General features: G+C 44.2%; 1 protein-coding gene across 24 annotated transcripts in view; it reads right to left on the bottom strand.

The window, feature by feature from the left end:
* The window catches only part of RIMS2 (regulating synaptic membrane exocytosis 2), a 466103-nt gene extending 452210 nt beyond the window's left edge, over positions 1-13893 (bottom strand). For all 24 annotated transcript variants that reach the window (XM_061995371.1, XM_061995382.1, XM_061995378.1 and 21 more), the window contains exon 1: positions 13724-13893. In XM_061995371.1, the coding sequence (XP_061851355.1) occupies positions 13724-13893 (170 nt within the window). The remainder of the gene's footprint in view (positions 1-13723) is intronic.
* Positions 13894-20204: the final 6311 nt, after the last annotated feature.

Genomic DNA, 20204 nt, shown 5'->3' with positions numbered 1-20204 from the left:
AAAGATATGGATAAATAAGCATGCCTTAATTAATAATTCACTGAAACAGAAGCAAAAGATACACATTGGCCTCTTCAAAGATCTGCATGGAAGATTGTCACAGGCTAGAACTCTAGAAGGGAAGAGTGCCAAAAAAAAGATAGTGAATTTTCAATTGTCACTTCCTCCAAACACGAGATCAGTGTATTCGTATGAGTAAAAAGCAAGGAAAAGGCAGTAAGAGGCCTACATAGATGAACGAGGAGCTTGGACAACTCAAATGGAAGAAGGAAGTCTATGGAATATGGACAAAGGGCCTGGCTGCTTGGGAAAATTGTCAGCTTGCAGGGATGAAACAAGGAAGTCTAAAATCTTCTTGAAATTAAATCTGGCGAGGGGTGTAAAGGACAAGAAGGGTTTCTTCAAGTAAATGATCAGCAAAAGGAATATTGTGGAGAATGTGAGCCTGACACTGAATGACGCAGAGCTACTGAATCCTTTCTTTGCTTCAGTCTTTACTGATAAGGCCATCCCTCGGGAATCCCACTCCCTAGTAAATAAAGTCCAGAGAAAAGAAGATCTTCCCTTGGTTGAGGTGGATTAGGTTAGGGATCTACTAGTCAAGCTGGACGTCCATAAGTCCGTGGGTCCTGATGGGATGCACCCACAAGTGCTAAGGGAGCTGGCTGATTTTATTGCTAAGCTACTCACCATCATTTTTGAATGATCATGGAGCAGACATGAGGTGCCTGAGGACTGAAGGAAGGCTAATATCACTCCACTCTTCAAAAAGGACAAGCAGGAGGACCTGGGAAATTACAGGCCACTCAGCCACACCTCCATTCCTGACAAGGTGATGGAACAACTGATTCTGGATGATATCTCAAAATACATGAAGGAAAAGAAAGTTATCAGAGTCAACATGGATTCAACAAGGGGAAATCCTGCTTGACCAACCTGATAGCCTTCTATGAGTGCATAACTGGCTGGCTAGATGAGGGGAGAGCAGTGGATGTCATCTACCTTGACTTCAGTAAGGCCTTTGACACTGTCTCCCATAACAGACTCATCAGAAAGCTCAGGCAGTGTGGCGTGGATGAGTGGATGGTGAGATGGATTGAGAGCTGGCTGAATGACAGAGCCCAGAGGGTGGTGATCAATAGCACAGAATCAAGTTGGAGGCCTGTGGTCAGTGGAGTTCCACAGGGATTGGTTCGGGGGCCAGTCTTGTTCAACATCTTCATCAACGACTTGGATGAATGGACAGCAAGTTCCCTGATGACACCAAACTGGGAGGAGTAGCTGATATATTGGAAGACTGTAATGCCTTTTGGTGAGATATTGTCTGTCTTGAGAGTTGGGCAGAGAGGAACGTCATGAGGTTCAACAAAGGCAAGTGCACCTCAGAAGAAACAACTCTATGTGCCAGCACAGGCTAGGGGTCAACCTGCTGGAGAGCAGCTCTGCAGAGAGGGATCTGGGAGTTCTGGGTGACAGTAAACTAAAAATGGGCCAGCAATGTGCCCTCGTGGCCATGAAAGCCAATAGTATCCTGGGGTGCATTAAGAAGAGTGTGCTATGGGAATTTGTCCAGCACACAGGTCAAGGGAGTTATCCTCCCCCTGTACTCTACCCTGGCAAGGCAATATCTGGGCTTCTCAGTTCAAGAATGATAGAAAACTCCTGGAGACAGTCCAGCAGAGTGCTACCAAGATGATCAGGGGACTAGAACATCTCTCTGATGAGGAAAGGCTGAGAGACTTCAGGCTGAGGGACCTTGGGAACGGTATCTGCTTATAAATACCTAAAGAGTGAGTGTCAAGAGGATGGGGCCAGTCTTTTTTCTGCAGTGCTCAGTGACAGGACAAGGTGTAACAGACACAAGTTGGAACACGGGAAGTTCCATCTGAATATGACAAGAAACTCTTTCCTGTGAGGGTGAGGGAGCCCTGCCACAGGCTGCCCAGAGAGGGTGTGGAGTCTCCTCTGGAGGTTTTCCAAACCCAGCTCCATACATTCCTGTGCAACTTGAATGAGGTGAGCCTGCTTTAGCAGGGTTGTTGGACTAGTTGATCTCTAAATATCCATTCCAACCCCTGCCATGCTGAGATTCTGTGAATGAAATCTAAAGAACCCTAAAAGTCAGTGGTGCTAGGGAAAGTGGCTGTGGCATTCTTATAAGACCAAGAAGTGAAAAGTTGCTCTCAAAGGCTGTGAGATTCGACTCTACCTAGATCAAGATGTCTATGAGGCAGATTTCTACATCTGACACATTCACTCTATCTTCTTTTTTAAGTCCATAGCCAGAAATAGGCTCTGCAATTCTTCCAGCCTATTTTAAATGTTTAATTTAAGATGAGATGGATCAGATCCTAAAGGCATTTCTTTATTTCTCTTTGCTTTAAACTGAACCTAAGCAATATCAGGTGTAGATGTCTTTACATTCTAGATATTCCCATCTGGTCAGAAGTATCCCAGAGATTGGTCTTAACCCTTAACCCAGGCTCTAAATGTTGTAACACAGGAATGAAGAAGTGAGGCAATCTTTTTCATTAATGAAGGAGTTCCATACGTGCTGAATCTAAAGATGTCTGATTTTGTGAGGACTCGTGGGTCATGACTGATTTCTTTTGATGCCTATAGCTGGTTCTGCCCTATAAGGACACCTTGGTATGTAACATAATGTGAGTAGACATTTCCACAGTCAGGAGTGTGAAAAACCTCTTTCCCCTACCCATCTACTTATTTTCATTAGACTCTTAGTAATTAAGCATCTTTGGGACCTCAACTTTTTAATCAAATTTGTTTTAAATCAGACAACAGCTTCCACAGCATGAATAAATATAGCAGAAGAGATGACTGTTTTCCTTACAATAGTGCAGCAGTTTTGTCTTTCCAAAGAGGTGCAAGACCCATACTGAAGATCCTTCTCTGCTTGAGAAAATTTAAACACAGCTTGCTCTTCCCTAATGAATAAACTATGGACAAAACTGATACAAGATTATTCCGCATCCTACCAATGAAGTCATGCAACTGTGCAGTCACAAATGCCAACGTATAGACAAGTAAGAGAAAGTCTAAATACCTCTGTGATTAGGACACTCTCCAGAGGCAAATCTTTGTTCTTAAAGAGCTGTTTGTGCATTTTATTTAAGCACTCTAATGCAAAATTCATAAGAGGCATCTGATTCAGGCAGAATACAACTCAACAGAGATGAAGACTAACCCCACGCATAGCTGAGGTAATCAACTTCAAAATACAAAATGAAGAATGATTGATTCAACAGTAAGTCTGCAGAAAAATGTACTGAAGGTACACAAACTGACTGCAAGACCATAACTCTATATCACAACAAAAAACCCAAACACACATGACACACTGACTGTAGAAGGAAAGTGTTTTGTGCAAGACACAAGGCGTTATCTCTGAGCTCTTCCCATACACTTTTGTTTGGAATACTGTGTCTGGTTTTGGACATTGTAGTTCACAAAAGATCAGTTAGAATAGTCAAAAGTCTTGAAAATATAAATATACTGAGTCTACAGAAAGGAGATAATGAAAATTTACAGGAGAAGATAAAATCACATTTGTGAAATATATAAAAAGTTGCTGCAAACAGAAAAGCAACAGATTGCTCTGCATTTCCAGTGAGGATAGTCTAAGTAGCAAATGGCAGGAAAGAGATATGGGGGTAACAGTAGGGCAGAAAATCTAATCTAAAGGTACTGAGTGTGAGTAACTCAGATAAATTACTTAGAGAGTTCAACTGATCTCCATCCATGGTTATATCAGTCGCTGGCTTCATTGTTCTTATACCTTTAAGTAGTAAAATCATCATTTGACAAAAAAATCTAAAAGTTTCATGCTGGATTAAAGAGTTTTACCCTAAGATCTGTTTATCCCACTCCTGACCTTTTGCTATAGAAGCAATACACAGCTCTTGCAAAGCCTCTGACATGAAGTCTATTTATTTCACTGGACAGTTGAGTCCTTACAGTTGCGAATAACTAGACTAGACAAATAAGTGTTACGAATTTCTATCTTATAGTTGGTCTGGACTTTAAACAGCTTTAAAAGCATTACAGAAAGGGTGAGTGAGAAGAGTAAAATGTAGAAATGCACCAAGAGTTAGAGTAACTGTATATGGAAAAAGATTACTTGCTGACACACTAGAGCATTTATTTCTGTAAAGTTATATCAAAGACGATTGTAAAACATTTTTGAAAAAAGGCTGACTGCTTCTAACTGGAAATTTTATTCAAAGGTCAAAACATTTTATGTCTCTCACATGTTTAAGATAAAATATATTGGGGGGGGAAAAAAAAAAAGACTGTCACAATTACAAAGAGTAAAAATACCATGTTGTTAACTAGTAATGATACAGAACCTGTGAGATATGCTATGTAAAAATACAATATAATATTTGCTATGAGAAACTAGCCAATCTAAAAATATTAATGTGAGAAAAGACTGTTATTAGAAACTATTTAAATAATTTCATACAAGATTTAAGAAGAAAAAAAACCAATCTCATAGAGACAATAAAAAGAAAATAAGATTTTGATCAAGGATTTTCTAAATAGAAGCACTCAGACTTTTTTAAAAGACAAATTCAGCTCTCTCTAACTCATGTTAGAACAAACAGGGTGCTCACTGGTTTTAATAAAAGACTCTAAAATCTAAATCAATTATATTATTTAGGCTCTCACATTGAAACTTTAAAACACCATAAGATACATAAAGTAGAATATTATAAACTCCTTTATCAAAATGCATTAATTTAATTTCAGCATCAAAATGCAACTAAGATGACTCTGAAAACATGTTTAGGTAGAGAAAGGTGACGACAGCTGATCTTTGAATTCAAGACTACAAAAGAATTGTCTTAGATCTTCAATTAAACCAGGTATAAATCCCATTGAACTCTAACTTTCCAAAACTGACACATATTAACTTCTTAAATTTACTACTACTTCTCTGTACAATGTTGTACTGTTACATTAACTCTTATAATCTCAGTCCTGGTCTCTTTGCAGGGAGAAGCAACATGAGGAAACAGTCAAACATAGTATCACACAGAAGCAACTTTTCAGCACAGTACTGATTTTGCAATTTTTTTGTATCACTAGAAACAAAAAAATCACAAGTTGCAGTTGCTAAAGTTTACTGAGCTTACAAAAGTGCTATCAGATTACATGTAATGTGTTCTTATTGATAATATACCCTCAATAGACATTTATATTTCAAGAACAAGACAGTTCCTCTTGTTACATCACATTAGTCCTGCAAGAGACAAAATCTAAACTCACTAAACATTGAAAGTAATGCTATTTGGTTTTAACTTAAGATTTCTAATATTAATTGATTTGTCTGAAAGACAGACGAGGTTTTTTAATGTCATTTTTAATCAATTAGTACTTCAAGAGATTTCTCTTGCTTATGAATCTAAATTAAGAAGACTCACTACTGCTCACTTTTAAAGAGGTTAGGTTGTCTATGATAACTTGTAGCTATTAATCATGATATAGTAAGACATTTGATTAACACAGCCCACATCATCTAATCTTAACTCAAAAAATCATCTCTACCTCAAAGCTCATTGTTAAGGTGTAATGTCTGCTACAGTCAAAGAAGCTTGGAAGAGATCATAGCTCATCGCTTCATGTGTTCTTTTGTGTTCTATCTCCCCAAGTTCCTGTCAAAAAGCCATCAAAGATGATGTTCAGAAAAATAAGAAGATGGAAACACACATACACAAAAAAAAAATTCTTCTTGGAAGAGGTAGACCTTTTCTAAGTCTAAGGTAGACTTAGAAGCTTTCATAGTCTTCTAAGACTATGAAAGTCTTCATAGACTCTGAATATGACAGAAAAAAAATTAAGGAAGCAGAGGGGTCAGAGGTGGCATAGAGCTGAAGAATGTTCCCAAGACTGTCAAATTTACCCTGCAGAAAAAAAGTGAACGTGTATCTACATGGCTAATTTCACATTCCAGTGGACTAATTTTTGAAGTACAAACCATTATATTACTTTTACTATAGAACTTTGAATACGCTGCAAGTATTTTTAAATTTCATTGGCAGGGTAAAAACACATTTTATATTAGTTCTGTAGTAAACTATCACTTCTGTGTACTTCTGCACTTACAATATATACACTAATTAAGCCATTGTTTCAATGGAAAAATCAATTACTTGACATTCTCAGTTATTTAAATACTGCTCAGCTCACAGATGCATTCAAGCAGAATCCAGAATGGACCATTCAGCCCCCTAACTTTACTTCCACAGATTACTGAATCTCACTGTCTCCACTTTCTGGGATACAGTCCCAGTACCTTAAAGTACTAAATGTTTTCTTCTTTTCAGATTCATTTGACAAGATTTCAGAAAGCACATACTGGCTGGTGTTAAGTATCTATTTTTTGGGTCCTTTGTTAACTAAATCCTGTATCAGCTTTTCTATTTTTTGGCCCCATATGATGTCAGGCCTTTCTACATCCAGCCCACTCTGCTTGTACTTTTTTGAATGCAGAAACATCAGCATTATTGCATTATTCTGAAATTTTACTCAACATTAACATTAGCAAGCCTAGTAATTAGTGTAACTGCCACGATGTATAATCACCAAATACATTCTGCTTAGTCACAAAGAGGAAGTACTACTGCTATTATTTGTAGACAGTGCCCAAAAGCATGCTAGATGCTTTAAAGAATATTTGTAAACACTGTGACTTCTTAAAGAGCAAATGAGACAAGCCATAACATCATGATGTGTATTATCTATGGTATAAAACGGTCAACCATATAGTAAGGAAGAAGAGTAAGGAATAATGACAACTTGAGAGAGACTCAAAAAGCAGTACAAATTTGTAAAACAAAAGAAAGAGGAGGTGACAAAGAATATTAGGAGGGAACAGAGAAGGAATGAGTAGGAAGGCAAAAGGGCAAGGAAGAAGGCAGGGCAGGGGACAACTATCTTCCTCAACTGTATATTTTCATATAACTTCCACTCTCACTTTTTTTACACTACATAAAAGTATTGAAGTCAGATTGGCCATAGAAACAAGAGCAAAATGATGAGTGGTGTAGCAATGAACTCTTCTGATCAGTAATCCATATTGAGACAAAACGCAGTGTAAAATTATGGAAGCAAAACTTAAACAATTAACATTGCCTGGAGTCCTAAGTTTACTACATAGCCAAAAGCAAATCTTTTTGCATGACCTTACACATATCCCTATTTTCAAAAAACAAAACCAATAATCACCATCTACACCTCTTTCATCCCTCCAGGTCAAAAATCAAAATCCAAAATATATAATGATTTCAAAGCAGTGTAAATCAGAGTTTATTATCTATAACACAGGATAATTATTTATAAAGCAGTACAACAGCTTTCTGAGGTGGATATTTACACTGCTGTGACTCACAGTCATCAATCTATTGCTTCCTCTCCCCCAGGCTCAGCATCTTGCCTTACATCTCACTCACCCACAGTACCATACAGAGCCCACACAGTCTAGCTTCTTTGAGGTCTGCTTGTCAGAGATTTTGTTTCAATTTTTATCATGGCTGTAGGCACATATGTAGCTTGGACCAGCCAGCTTGAATAAAGATGGTAGGGATAAGTTAATGCAGCTGGCATGCTACTTCAGAAACAGGTGCTGCAAGTTAATCAATTGGGCCCTGGGTGATCTCATGGGCAGAAGCAGCATATAAGGAGGTAGCTAGCAAAGGAAGGGTGGCTTTGAGTCAACTCTGGTGGTTGTACTGTGTTGCCCCTGTACGTCTCTGCACGTGCATTACTTAGACCCTCTACGTCTTTGAGTGATTATTGCCTGCACAACAACAACACATGGCTCTGCAATTACTGCCACAGCAACTGAGCACACATAAGGTTGCAGTCAGTCATGCCTTCCTAAAGCTTACTCTGGACTTGACAGTGGACTAACGAAGAGCCACCATTCTCCACCTAGCCCACCATATTTCCATCTGTCTTCTGCCACACACATACAAAAATGATCTTTTATGAGGATCTCATGGTAAACCTGTGATGTTCTTTAAATATATGAAAATATTATTTAATTATGAAATTTCTCTTGGGAAAACATATCCTCTACTGGCCCAAACTGTCCATACCCATGAAAAGCTGAGACACAGTGTCATGGTTTGACATGACAGCCTTTTCTGGTAAGGGGGAAGGGGCTGTAAAGATGGCTCCTGTAAGAAGTTGCTCGCAACTCTCCCCAGCTCTGAGCCAGACCCACTGCTGGGGCTGAGCCAATTAGATGTCTCCAGGATCACTTTTTAAGAAGAAGCCGGAAGGGGAGGTTTCTTCCTCCATCTTCTTCCTTCTTCTGCCTTTTATTTTTCTTCTGGCTGGTAGTGGTGCAAGAAGCAGGAACAATGAGAGAAACAACCATGCAGACACCAAGGTCAGTGATGAAAGAGAGGAGGAGGTGTGCTGGAGCAGAGATTCCCCTGCATTCTATGGAAAGAACTGGTGAAGTTGAGATTATTTTCATTTCTTTAAAGACCCGGCATCAGCAGCAGAGGCTCATTTTGATAATGACCCCATATCAGGGGCAAAGACTCATTTTGCTAAAGCTGGCCCCAGACCAGGGGCAGGGATTCACTTCGTTAAAGGCCCAGAACCAGGGACAGTAACTATGGCCGGAGGAGGCCGTGTCCCATGGGAGGGACCCAACCAATTCACTGCAGACCCCGAGACAGGGGCAGTGATTTTCTTCTTTAAAACTATGGCCGGAAGAGGCCGTGTCCCGAAGGAGAGACCCGTTATCACTATGGCCGGAGCAGGCCCTGTCCCGAGGAAGGGACCCAATATCCACAGCTGTAACTGTGGGGAGAAACCCATGACAAAGCAACTCATTAAACTTCTGCCCAGAAGAGGCCTTGTCCTGAGAGAGGGACCCTGCAACTGCAGAAACTGCAACCGTGGTGAAGAATCCACGCCAGAGATATTCACCAAGGACTGCGTCCCATGTGAGGGACCCTGTATTGGCAGAAGCTGCAGTTGTTGGAAGCAACTCACACCAGAGAAGTTTGTTAAGGACTGTGTCCTGGGGGAGGAACCCCGTGTTGGAGCAGGGGAAGAATGCCAGGAGCCGTCCTCATCTGAGAAGACAGAAGTGGCAGAGCCCATCTGTGAGAGACTGACCACATCCCCCATTCCCTGCCGCCCTGAGCCGTTGAGGGGGGAGGAGGAAGAGATATTGGGAGCAGTGAGCTGGGCCTGGGAAGAAAGGAGGGATGGGTGACAGAGATCTTGAAGTGCTGGTTGTAATTTTCTCATCATCCTACTTCCTTTTTGCTTTTATTCCGTTCAGTTTCTTGTAGAATAAACTTTCCTCTCTAAGTCAAGTACTGGAGTCTGTTTTGCCCAGAACCATAATTGTCAGCGAGTCCTCCCTGCCCTTGTCTCAATCCACAACAACTTTGCTCATCTTTTTACTCCCATTTCGCTGGGGCCTCCGCCATCCAACGAGGGTGGGGGTGAATGGAGGCACCGAGCAAGAGACTGTCATGGTGCTGCTGTGCTAGCTGGGCCAAACCACGACACACAGATGTTTTCAGAGCTGCAAGTCTGACTTTACAAGGAGAGCATTTTGTTCTTAGACTAGTTAGGCAAAGGAGCTAGGAAATCATATTAATGCAAGTAGAAAAGAGTATATGCACATCACACAGTCTGAAACATAAGCTTTTACAAATAATGTCGGCATCCTAGCAGCTTCTGCAAATCTTTTTTCTGTGTGTACCCTCTCAAGCCAGTCCTTTTATACAGAGTGAAAGTACAAATGAAAAATAAAAAAGCACAAGATTGGTCCCATAAATCAATTCATATAGAGGAAATGTGCTATCTTAAATCTGCTAGAAAACTTACACACATAAAACTAGCATTTATAAGAGGGTGTGCACAATGTAGAGGAAATCATCATCAATAGTTCTATGTTATGTGCATAAAAATAAAACATCCACACAGTTGAAAGTTGAAAATATGTAAATATTCCTGTAACAGCAGAGAAGGACCTACAGCCAGTCATAAATTCACTCTGAGTGTCATGCATTATACATATTATTTTTTATGCAAAATATACTTTCAACAAGCTTGTCAGAAAGGTACTTTCTTAGTACATGGCATTCAAAATGCATTCCACGGGTCCCAAAAATTCCAGAAGAGAGGTAGTTGAAGCAGCAGCATTTGCTGCCCATCCTCCTCTTTAAATCAAAAGCTCTGCCACAGGAACACTGTACACAACTGTAGCTAGGCGTATTTCACAGATCGAACCAGGCCAAAGGAGACAGCAAATCTGGAAAGCTTCTGCTTTCCATGCCATCATGTTCCAGTAAATCCTGGCAAGAATTCATACTGACCTGATCACCATTCGTTGCTACAGATTACAACTCAATACCATCTGCATTTCCTTTCCTCAAAAAAGGGGAAAAAATCATAAGGCAAAGAAGTTATGTATCTATTTTAAATCCACACATATTTACTCCAGGGAGTGAAAGGAAAAGAATAAATAGTCCACATTACAGATGTGAGTCACACTACTTAATGCACTTTTGGAAGATGCTCAAATACCACAGTGGTGGGCATAGCAAAGGTATTTGAAAAGCACCAAATAGAAATAGAATAGAGAGAGGAAGTAAAGCCCAGGAACTAGCCATTCATACTGACACTCAATTACCATAAATTAACAAAAAAAAAAAAAAAAAAAAAAAAAAAGAGGAAATCCATGTTTGTCCCATTCTAAAACATTCAAACAGTTCTTATGCTAATATCTCTAAATGTCAACTCTTGTTTTCAGCATCTTTTTTTTATCCTCCCATATTTCTCCATGGAATGAAATGACACAATTTTATTGCTTAGTCAGACAAAAATACCTTCCACTTCAAAAGGAGCTTGCCTTCGAGGAGAATTACACTTGAACAAAGACTGCAGGATTCAGCTCTATATTTCTCTCTATGCAATAACAGTAATTCATTCATATAAATATGGGAGGGGTTATTTCTCCTTTTTTTTCTCTTGACAGAAGGAAAATATCTGTCCAGAGAATTACACTCAGTAACATCTATCTGAAAACACAAAACAAGGTCTGGCATGACTTCAGTGGAGGATTGTACTTAAAGAATAAACATGTACTTGAGGGTTCAACCACTTCAAGAAAAATGAAACTGGTGAGTTATTCATCTGACATAGATCACTTCTCAGTATCCTTTAAAATATCGGAGGCCATCTAGCCAAATTCATTAATAACAGCCTTTTCTTGAGAGCTCTTTTAGGTGATCCTTTGTGTATAAACTATGCCACACCACTTCCCTCATGGCTTACACAGAACTCAAGAGGAAGCTTTAGTGTGACATAACGAGAAACTTAACTCCACATGAAGTTTATAGTTTATCTGTAGATTTGATGAAGACCTTTTTTTGTCCATTGACTGCTTCCAAGATTCTGAAGATTATAAATACAAACAGTTCTTTATTTCTTAGGTTAGTTTTACCTTGTCATTACTTAAGAACAATTTATTTTTCATTTTCAAGCTGATCATACTGAAATCATACACTATATTAGATCACAAGTATAATTGCCCACTAAACAAAAGTTACCAGGAACCTTCTCTAAAACTGTAATGTTATTGAACTGCAATTCTAATAATTTTCCATTTCCTTCCTCGTTAATAATTCTTAAGAGTGCAGACATTGTATTAAAAAATTTGCATTTATTTTTATATGCCTCACAATTTACAAACGTAAAGTCTAAACTACTTTAAAATGAAACTATGACAATAGCTGATAAAACAAGATATGGTATTTTATTACCAGTGCTCACATTACACTGTCACTCTTCAAAATGCTCACTTTGAGCAGACTTTGAACTGTTTTTAGGAGTTCACCTCACAGTTTAGTAGCTGTCACACAAATGCTATCTAAAGTTTTTATTACGATGCTGACAGTGATACAATCAATCATGGAAATAGAGTTCCAAAGCAATTAAAGCCCAGAAGACAGTTTCCAGGTCCTGAGTGTGAAGGGCCAGCTGTAGTTAACATGTTTAAGGCACAATACTAATTTGGGTATTAAAAATATATTAAAAAAAAAAATCTCCATTTTTCAGCTTTTCACACTCGCGAAAGTCATGTCCACAATAGTAGTAGCTTTGCTTATTTCTAAGACGCTAAAAGCCAGCGTGGCAACTTCTCCACGGAGGGAGAACAGTTTTCTTGACTTTACTCGGTGCCTCCGGGACATGCTGCGCAAGGACACACACCCTCCAACTCCATCGAGTTCTCCCATGCAGCCCGGGATCTAGCCTCCCCGTCCCTCTCGCTTTACCCAGCGCCCGAGCAGTAGTGGCAGGACGGGACCCCGCGCCGGGCTTCGGGGCCGCCGCCGCCCGGACAGCTCCCGGTGCTGGAGCCCGAGCCGGGCGGCCGCCGCCCGGACAGCTCCCGGTGCTGGAGCCCGAGCCGGGCAGCCGCCGCCCGGACAGCTCCCGGTGCTGGAGCCCGAGCCGGGCGGCAGCCGCCCGGACAGCTCCCGGTGCTGGAGCCCGAGCCGGGCCGCCACCGCCCGGACAGCTCCCGGTGCTGGAGCCCGAGCCGGGCCGCCACCGCCCGGACAGCTCCCGGTGCTGGAGCCCGAGCCGGGCAGCCGCCGCCCGGACAGCTCCCGGTGCTGGAGCCCGAGCCGGGCGGCCGCCGCCCGGACAGCTCCCGGTGCTGGAGCCCGAGCCGGGCGGCAGCCGCCCGGACAGCTCCCGGTGCTGGAGCCCGAGCCGGGCCGCCACCGCCCGGACAGCTCCCGGTGCTGGAGCCCGAGGCGGGCCGCCACCGCCCGGACAGCTACCGGTGCTGGAGCCCGAGCCGGGCAGCCGCTGCCCGGACAGCTCCCGGTGCTGGAGCCCGAGCCGGGCAGCAGCCGCCTGGACAGCTACCGGAGCCGGACTGCGGGCGCCTGGACAGCTCCCGGTTGCTGGAACGGAGTCGGGTCGCTGCCGCCCCTCATGCCCGGGCCGGCTGGACGGCAGGGCGTCCTGCTTCCCCTGGCGCCGGGGCTTACGCTTGGAAAGAGCAGCGGGGCGGGGGCGGGCGGCAGACACGTTGTCGGGGGAAGATGGCGGCGGCGGCAAACCCACCCAGAGAGACGGCCGAAATCTAGGCCCCAGTGGGCCCTCTCTGCCCCGGGCAGCCGCGCCAGCGCCGCGGCAGGGCCGCCGCCGCCAGCACGGAGCCCGCCGCGCCCCCAGGACGGGGACCGATGCCGCCGATCCGCCCCCTCCGGCGGCGCCAACCGCCGGCTCGAACCACCCCCCCCCTTCCTCCTGATGGCACACGCCGGGTGAGAACGGCACCTGTGCGGCCATGTTGGGCGCCCTGCCCTCGCCAGCACCGGGGCGTGTGGAGTTGGAGCCGCCGCCTGCCCCGCGGAGCGCGGCCGAGACGCGAAGCGAGCCCGGCCCGCGGCGCCTGGCCAGCCTGGCAGCCTCCCGGCCCCGTCTCCGCCCGCTCCCGCGGCGGCATGTCCCCCCCACCGTGCCCCTCACTCGCCCGGCGCCGAGCAGCCGCCGGGACACGGCCGGCGACGAGAGACACCCCTGCCCGCCGCCGGCTGCCCGGCTCCTCTCTCCCACCCCGGCCGTGCCGCCCCTCGGGCTGGGGAAGAGATCTCCGCGCCCGCGACCGTGGGCCAGGAGGACGAGGAAGGGATGCGCCCGCCCTTACTTGAGCACGGATTGCTCCTTCTCCTCTTCCTTCTTTTGGCGGTCCATGACGGCCAAAATGATCTTCCGCTCTTCCTCCGTGAGGTGGCTGAGGTCAGGCATCTCGGGCTGAGGAGCCGGAGGAGGCTGAGGAGCAGCGGGGCCGCCTCGGGGCCCGGCGGGAGCCGACATGTTTGGTGGGAGCTCACCGCCGCTACGAGAAGCGCTGCCCTAACTCCAGCGGCCGCGGCGGCACCAGCGGGAGCGGCCGCCGCCGGCGCCGGGAGAAGCACATACAAATCAATACCCTGTAATCAACCGGCAGCCTAATGACGGCCCCGCCGGGGAGGGGCGGGGTGGCCGGCAGCCCCGACCCGGCACCCACCAGCCCGGCCGCCGGCTCGCCGGGGGCAGCGGGGAGGATGGGGACGGTAGGGCGCGGGGGGCGAGCAGGGGGAGCGGGGAGGGGAAAGGGAAGCGTCGGGAGAGGAAGGGCCAGGGGCGGGGTGGGGAGAGAGAGGCGAAAGGGCAGGATTAGCCGCGGGAGCGTTGTGGTTTGGGTGCGAGGGAGATTATCCTCACCCCCAGCACCCAGCGGGGAGAGGGGGAACGGAGCCAGCGGCGGGAGGGGCGGGAGACGGGGGCAGAGGCTGCCGGGGAGGCGAGGCGGGGGGCGTGCGAGAGCGGAGCCCCGGAGCCCCGGGGCGCGCAGCGAGGGAAGCCCCAGCGGGCGAGCGCCAGTCCCGGCCGCCGGCCGCGGCTCATAATTCCTCGCCGCCGCCCATGGAGGGGCCCGCGAGGCGCCGCGCCCGCCTCCCGCCGCCGCCACCACCTCCCACCGCCGCTCCTCGGCCGAGCCGCGCCGCTTCCTGCCGCCGCCGCGCTTGGCTGGTGCCCTCTCGGCTGCGGGATGTAGTCCGCCTAACGCAGGGCATGGCGGAGGGCCGGAGTCACGGGAGGGGGCTACGCATCGCCCCACCGCCGTCTCCACCCCAGCGGAGCGGGGCGCGGACCCGGCTGCCGCCCCTACCGGCGCCGCGCAGGTGGGCGAAGGGGGGGCAGCGGGCAGCCGCTGCCCTTATTTATTTATTTCGCCCCGCACGGGAAAAAAAATGGACGCGATAAAAATCACGCGAGGAAGGACAAGGAGGAGCCAAGGCGCCGGCGACGCGCTGGGAGGACCGAGCCCGGCGGCCGCGGGGGGCGGGGAGACGCTGCGCGGCCGCTGCTCTCGCCGACGGAGCTGCTCCGGCAGGCGGACGGCGATGGACACCCGCTCGGAGGCGCCCGGCCCCTAGAGCAGCCCCAGGGCGAAAGAGCTGGCCGGCGGAGCTCCGGCCCCGGGGAAGAGAAGCAGGAGAAAGTAGTGGCAGGAAAGCTGAAAGGAGAAGCGGCTCGGGAGGGAGTCAGAGCTTCCACAGACCCATCCCCTGGAAGGCCTGACGGCGCGGGCCGCAGTTCAGGCTGAGAACCGGAGAACAACGCCAGGGCAAGCGGCGGGCGGGCCTGTCTCTCCCTGGACCGGGAGCGTCACCGTTGTTAAGCCGGGCGGGCCCATCCCGACAGAGCTGCTGCTCCACCATCGACCGGGTAACGTCCTGCTGGAGAGTCCTTCCAGGGCAAGGTGTGGAATTTGCCCCTGCTTCTGTCTGGACAGATTCCTCCAACTCAGAAGAGCAAAAAATGTAACACGAATAAGGGAAGACTGGAAAATGAAGTCCTCCTCCTGCCCTGGAAACCAGGCAGTGGTGGGATAAACCTCACAAAATGCCTTTGCTAGCTCTAAATCCTCTACTTGAGCAGTCATTTTGACGGCAAGCAATAATTTCCAGAAAAAAAGCCAAAATGCCCAAAATGCCATTCAGCCCAAATAAATGGGAAATTACTTACCCAATAATACCAAATACCAAAGAAACAATTCCATCAAGATCTGTAGTTTTCAATCTATTTACAGACAGTAGAGTTCTACCTGGTCTCACATCATGAGATGCGACTGCTATCAATGCTGGTCATCATATAAGTGTATATACAATAAGTGGGAGCTGTTGCTATTTCTAATGGACTGTGACATCAGTTTATAACCAGATGTAAGGGCCTGAAAAAAAAATGTCGTCCTACTGAAAGTATCCTGGTCCCTTAGCTGTACTTCTACAAACAATAAATTATAGGGTGTACCTCCACTAGCTAAAGAGCTCTGCATGCAATATTGGGATGAATAACTCATTCCTTTGGGAAAACAAGTTCTGGAGGGACAGATCACTAGAAGGACATGATAAAGCTGTGGTAAAGCAAGTCGTAACAGTAATCCATACCTATTATCAAGCACAGAAGTTCATAACATTTTAATTTTGTCTAAGAATTGTCATTGATATCCTTATTTGAAAGGAGCTTGTTCCATTTCCTAATGTAAAATTCTGTATAAGAGACTCTTGGTTATTACACATAAACTGTTGCATACAAATTGAGGATACTATATTTAAGCAGATCTTGTAAAACAAACTATATGATTTTTTCATCAAGTCCTTTAAACATTCTGCTTTACCTTCTGGCCTACATTCTGGTCTACCTTCACCAACCACCTTCACCTTTCAGACTAGATTCCAGCCAGCTGACTCTCAGCCAGTTCCTTGTTTCTTCCAGGCACTAGATAAATCTGGCATCGAAGTCAAAAAGAGGAGGAAATGCAGAACCATGTGTCATCAGATTAGCAAAGATAGCACAGTCTTTTTCAGTCTATAGACATTGAGTGGAAGAATTAACTGGGCTGATCCCTTTGGGAAACTACATTTTATCCCAGGGAACTAAGGAAAGAGAGAAGTCATTCAATCACTTCTAAGAATCGTTAAAAAGAACCAGACCACTTGAAAGCAATCTCTCCACTCTGTCAGGTTAGATGGTTGTTCCAAAAATGTTTCGTGCCTTGTCCCAACCACAAACAGTAATAATATTCTGGCCATAGTTTTGGTTGCAAGACTTCACTACAATTCTCTGTGCATTAATTCATTCATTTGAATTTCTTTCTGATGGATATTTACCTCTGAATTTCCTGGATTTACAGTTTCTGCTTCTGTAATCATTTCAACACAACTGATTTTTCACCCAAAATTACAAATACCTGTTCTCAGTGTGATTGTAGAATGTCAAGACCTTTCTTTTCCCCTTACTATTTGTCCTGTTCCCACTAAATCCCGTACCATTAAGCAGGTAACTATAAACAAACAAATCCAGGGACAGGCCCTGTAATCCCCATATATTATCTAGTTATTTGATTTGAAAAGAGAGAGCAAATTCAGAGCAGAAGACATCCTGTGACTCACTGAAGAAATGGTTCGACTTGACCTTTCTATGCCTCTACCTTCCTTTCTTCCCATCGGTTCCACCTATCCTTCCTCATATTTTCCTGCAATAAAATTAAACCAGTATTTGTTCATGTTTTGGACAGCCTGCACAGAATTGTCTCATGCTGTTACTCTTATCTACATTACCCAGGTGATATACTGATGTAAAAATAGCCAGAGCACAAACTTGTCTACCTGCTCCAGAGTAATGGTGTCAACAGTAATATACAATTAACCAACACAACAAACTGTAATCATGTAATGTGGTCATTTATGAAACTTATTTTTAAGGATCACTCACTTGTAATTCCCTCAGTAGTGAAACACCTATAAATTCTGACCTTCACGTTTACTTGTCTCCAGGTACCTACCCTACCTGTTCTTCTCAGTTCTCATTCTAAACTCACTACAATACTCTGAAACAACAGATTCTTATCCCTGTTTTACATTTGCTTGTTGCAATTGCTCTTACACTGTATAATCTGCAATTGAAAACTCACTCCAGTCATATATCAAAAGTATGAGATACTCTTCTTTTTTTTTGGTGACTTCTCTATCATCTAAATGTACTGACACCAGCAGAGTTATTAATAAAAGTTTTCCAATACCCTTTTTTTTCCCTTTCCTTTCCAGTTCTGGTAGACAAGAAGGGTTCCCAAGGAAACAGTGGTATTGTAACCTGGTTCTGTATATGAGAAAATGTCTTTCACTAAGGATCTCATTAGACTTACTCACATTTTCTTTCTCATAGCAAGTACAAGAGTAAATGAGTTGGTAGATTCATTGTTCGAGCATCCTAAGTGCAAATCCTTCCTGAAAAGGTAATCCTAACATCTGCTTTGTAACGCTTTGTATGAAGGAGAAATGCAGTGTACCTAATTCTTTCCATTATTTTTGTCCCAAGTTGAAACATTCACTTGGAAAACATGTTTATATTTTTTTCAGGTAAAGAATTTTTAAAGTATTCTTTTATGGATCTCTGAATAGAGAAAATGAAAATCATGTTCCTGGTTGAAAAGCTCCCGTACTTGGACTCCTGATAGATCAAATCAGATGTATAGTCAGCAAGAAATGCATCCTGTGGGACTCCTCCTAGAGACTCCTCCTTTTGCAAGGGACTCCTCAAATTCCTGTTGAGGAAGGACAAATCTTTACGCTGCACCATTTCATGATTGCCAGGTCCTATCCCAAGTGCTACCAAAACCATCATGGACTAGGTTGCTGCTGCAGTCTTGGATCTTTCCCAGCTTTCTCCTGTCCAAATTGAGGAAGCTAATTACATTGTATAATGTCATCTACATTTTCATTTGATTTCTTTCAGGAGGATTTTGCTTAGCCTTTATGCATTTTTTTTTTCTGCTCCAAGTAAACTTCTTTCAGCTAGATACTTGTCCACAAGGGAATTAAGAATGCTAGATATTTATGGGTAAAAGCTCATTTTCTGTATTTGTTACTTTCATTTTTCATAAAAGACAGTTATCCATAATTTACACAGTACTGCCCATACCCCTATCATAGACTCTCCCAGTTTCGCTGGTGTAAATGATCTGTCTGCAGTAACTGGAAAAACGCTGGTCTTTTACCTAATGTCCCCACTTTTTCCTCCTCTCTGTGCATGTGATTAATATTTTCACAGACTCGGAAGAACAGGAAAGTCCTTAAATTGTGCTGGAAAGTGTAACTTAATTCTACCACCCTTCTCTACTCAGGAAGTACCATTAACAAAAACCTTTCAGATTAAAGGAGTGAGGGTTCAGCCATGGGCATCATGGGACCTGCTGCAGGTATGGACAAGTTTCAATCTAATTCCTAAATCAGCTTGAGTGGAGAGAGACTGATTTGCCTTCTCTCAGTGGACTGAGGAGCTGTTATCCAGGCTGTATCTTGAAATGGGATGTGAGAGAGGTCCTGACATGTAGTTGTTCTGTAAGCACAGTTGTCTGAAAACTGAAGAAAGGCTCAGATGGTTTAGACTGTTTTCTGTTTTAAGGCTGAGAAAGTTGGGGTTGTTCAGCTTGGAGAAGAGAAGGCTCTGGGGATATCATTCAAGAACAAAAGGGAGCTTATAAGAAAGATGGAGACAGACTTTTTACTAGCACTTGTGGCAATAGGACAAGGGATAATGGTTTTAAACTGAAGGAGGGCAGATTCAGACTAGATATAAGGCAGAAATTTTTTACAATGAGGGTGGTGAAACAATGCAACAGGTTGCCCTGAGAGGTAGCAGATGCCCCATCGCTGAAAACATTCAAGGTCAGATTGGATGAGGCTCTGAGCAATCAGACCTAGTAGAAAATGTCCCTGCTCTTTGCAAGAGAGTTGGATTAGATGACCCCTTTAAAGATCTCTTCCAACCCAAACTGTTCTATGATTCTATGAATGGGATATTTGATAAATATGGGATGTTTTGTCCAGCTCAGTTATACAGATATGATATTTATGATCTTATAAACTGTATAAATTCTAAAAAGTTCCTCATTTCTCATTCCTGAAATTCTGTTTACATGCTTAGTTTGAAATATTCTAAGTGTGACGTAAATTAATATTGCGTAAATTAAAGGTGTAGGTAAATGTCTTTAGAGGATGTTCAACTTAATATTTTCTGAATTTGACAATTCAATTGTGATTGTTGTTTAGTTAGTCATTTGAAATTCAAAGGAGGGATTTTTGAAAGAAGGTAAAAATTTCTACACTATGAGAGTTCCTCAGTTATAAATTTCTTTTTGATTCTTGACCTATACCACAAATGTTTCTAAGTGATGGCAGTAAATTAATTTTTGAACTCTAATAAGCCCTGATAGTAACAAGTCAAGTATTTTATTTTCAACAATGTAGAAATTGTAGAGATAATTTTCAAGGATCCTGCCAAAACCATACAAGAGACTATTTTCATTGGCCACCCACAGGGCGTTCATTGGTATTTAATACTTAACTTTCATTAGTATTAAAAATTGCCCCAAACTTGGGCACTTCAGATTCTTTTGAGCTATTGTAAGTTGTCAGATAATACACAGGTTTCAAAATCAAAAATAATGTATATATAGACATTATTCAACACATAAAGCACGGGCTCACACTAGTACTGTAGGTGCTTAAAACCACAGAATGGTATGGGTTGGGAAGGGACCTTTAGAGATCATCTAGTCCAACTCCCCTACAGAAACA

Source organism: Colius striatus, chromosome 4 (genome assembly GCF_028858725.1).
Source record: "Colius striatus isolate bColStr4 chromosome 4, bColStr4.1.hap1, whole genome shotgun sequence".
Taxonomy (NCBI): Eukaryota; Metazoa; Chordata; class Aves; order Coliiformes; family Coliidae; genus Colius; species Colius striatus.
Note: the sequence above shows the minus strand (reverse complement) of the source record. Positions and strands in the feature narration are given on the sequence as shown.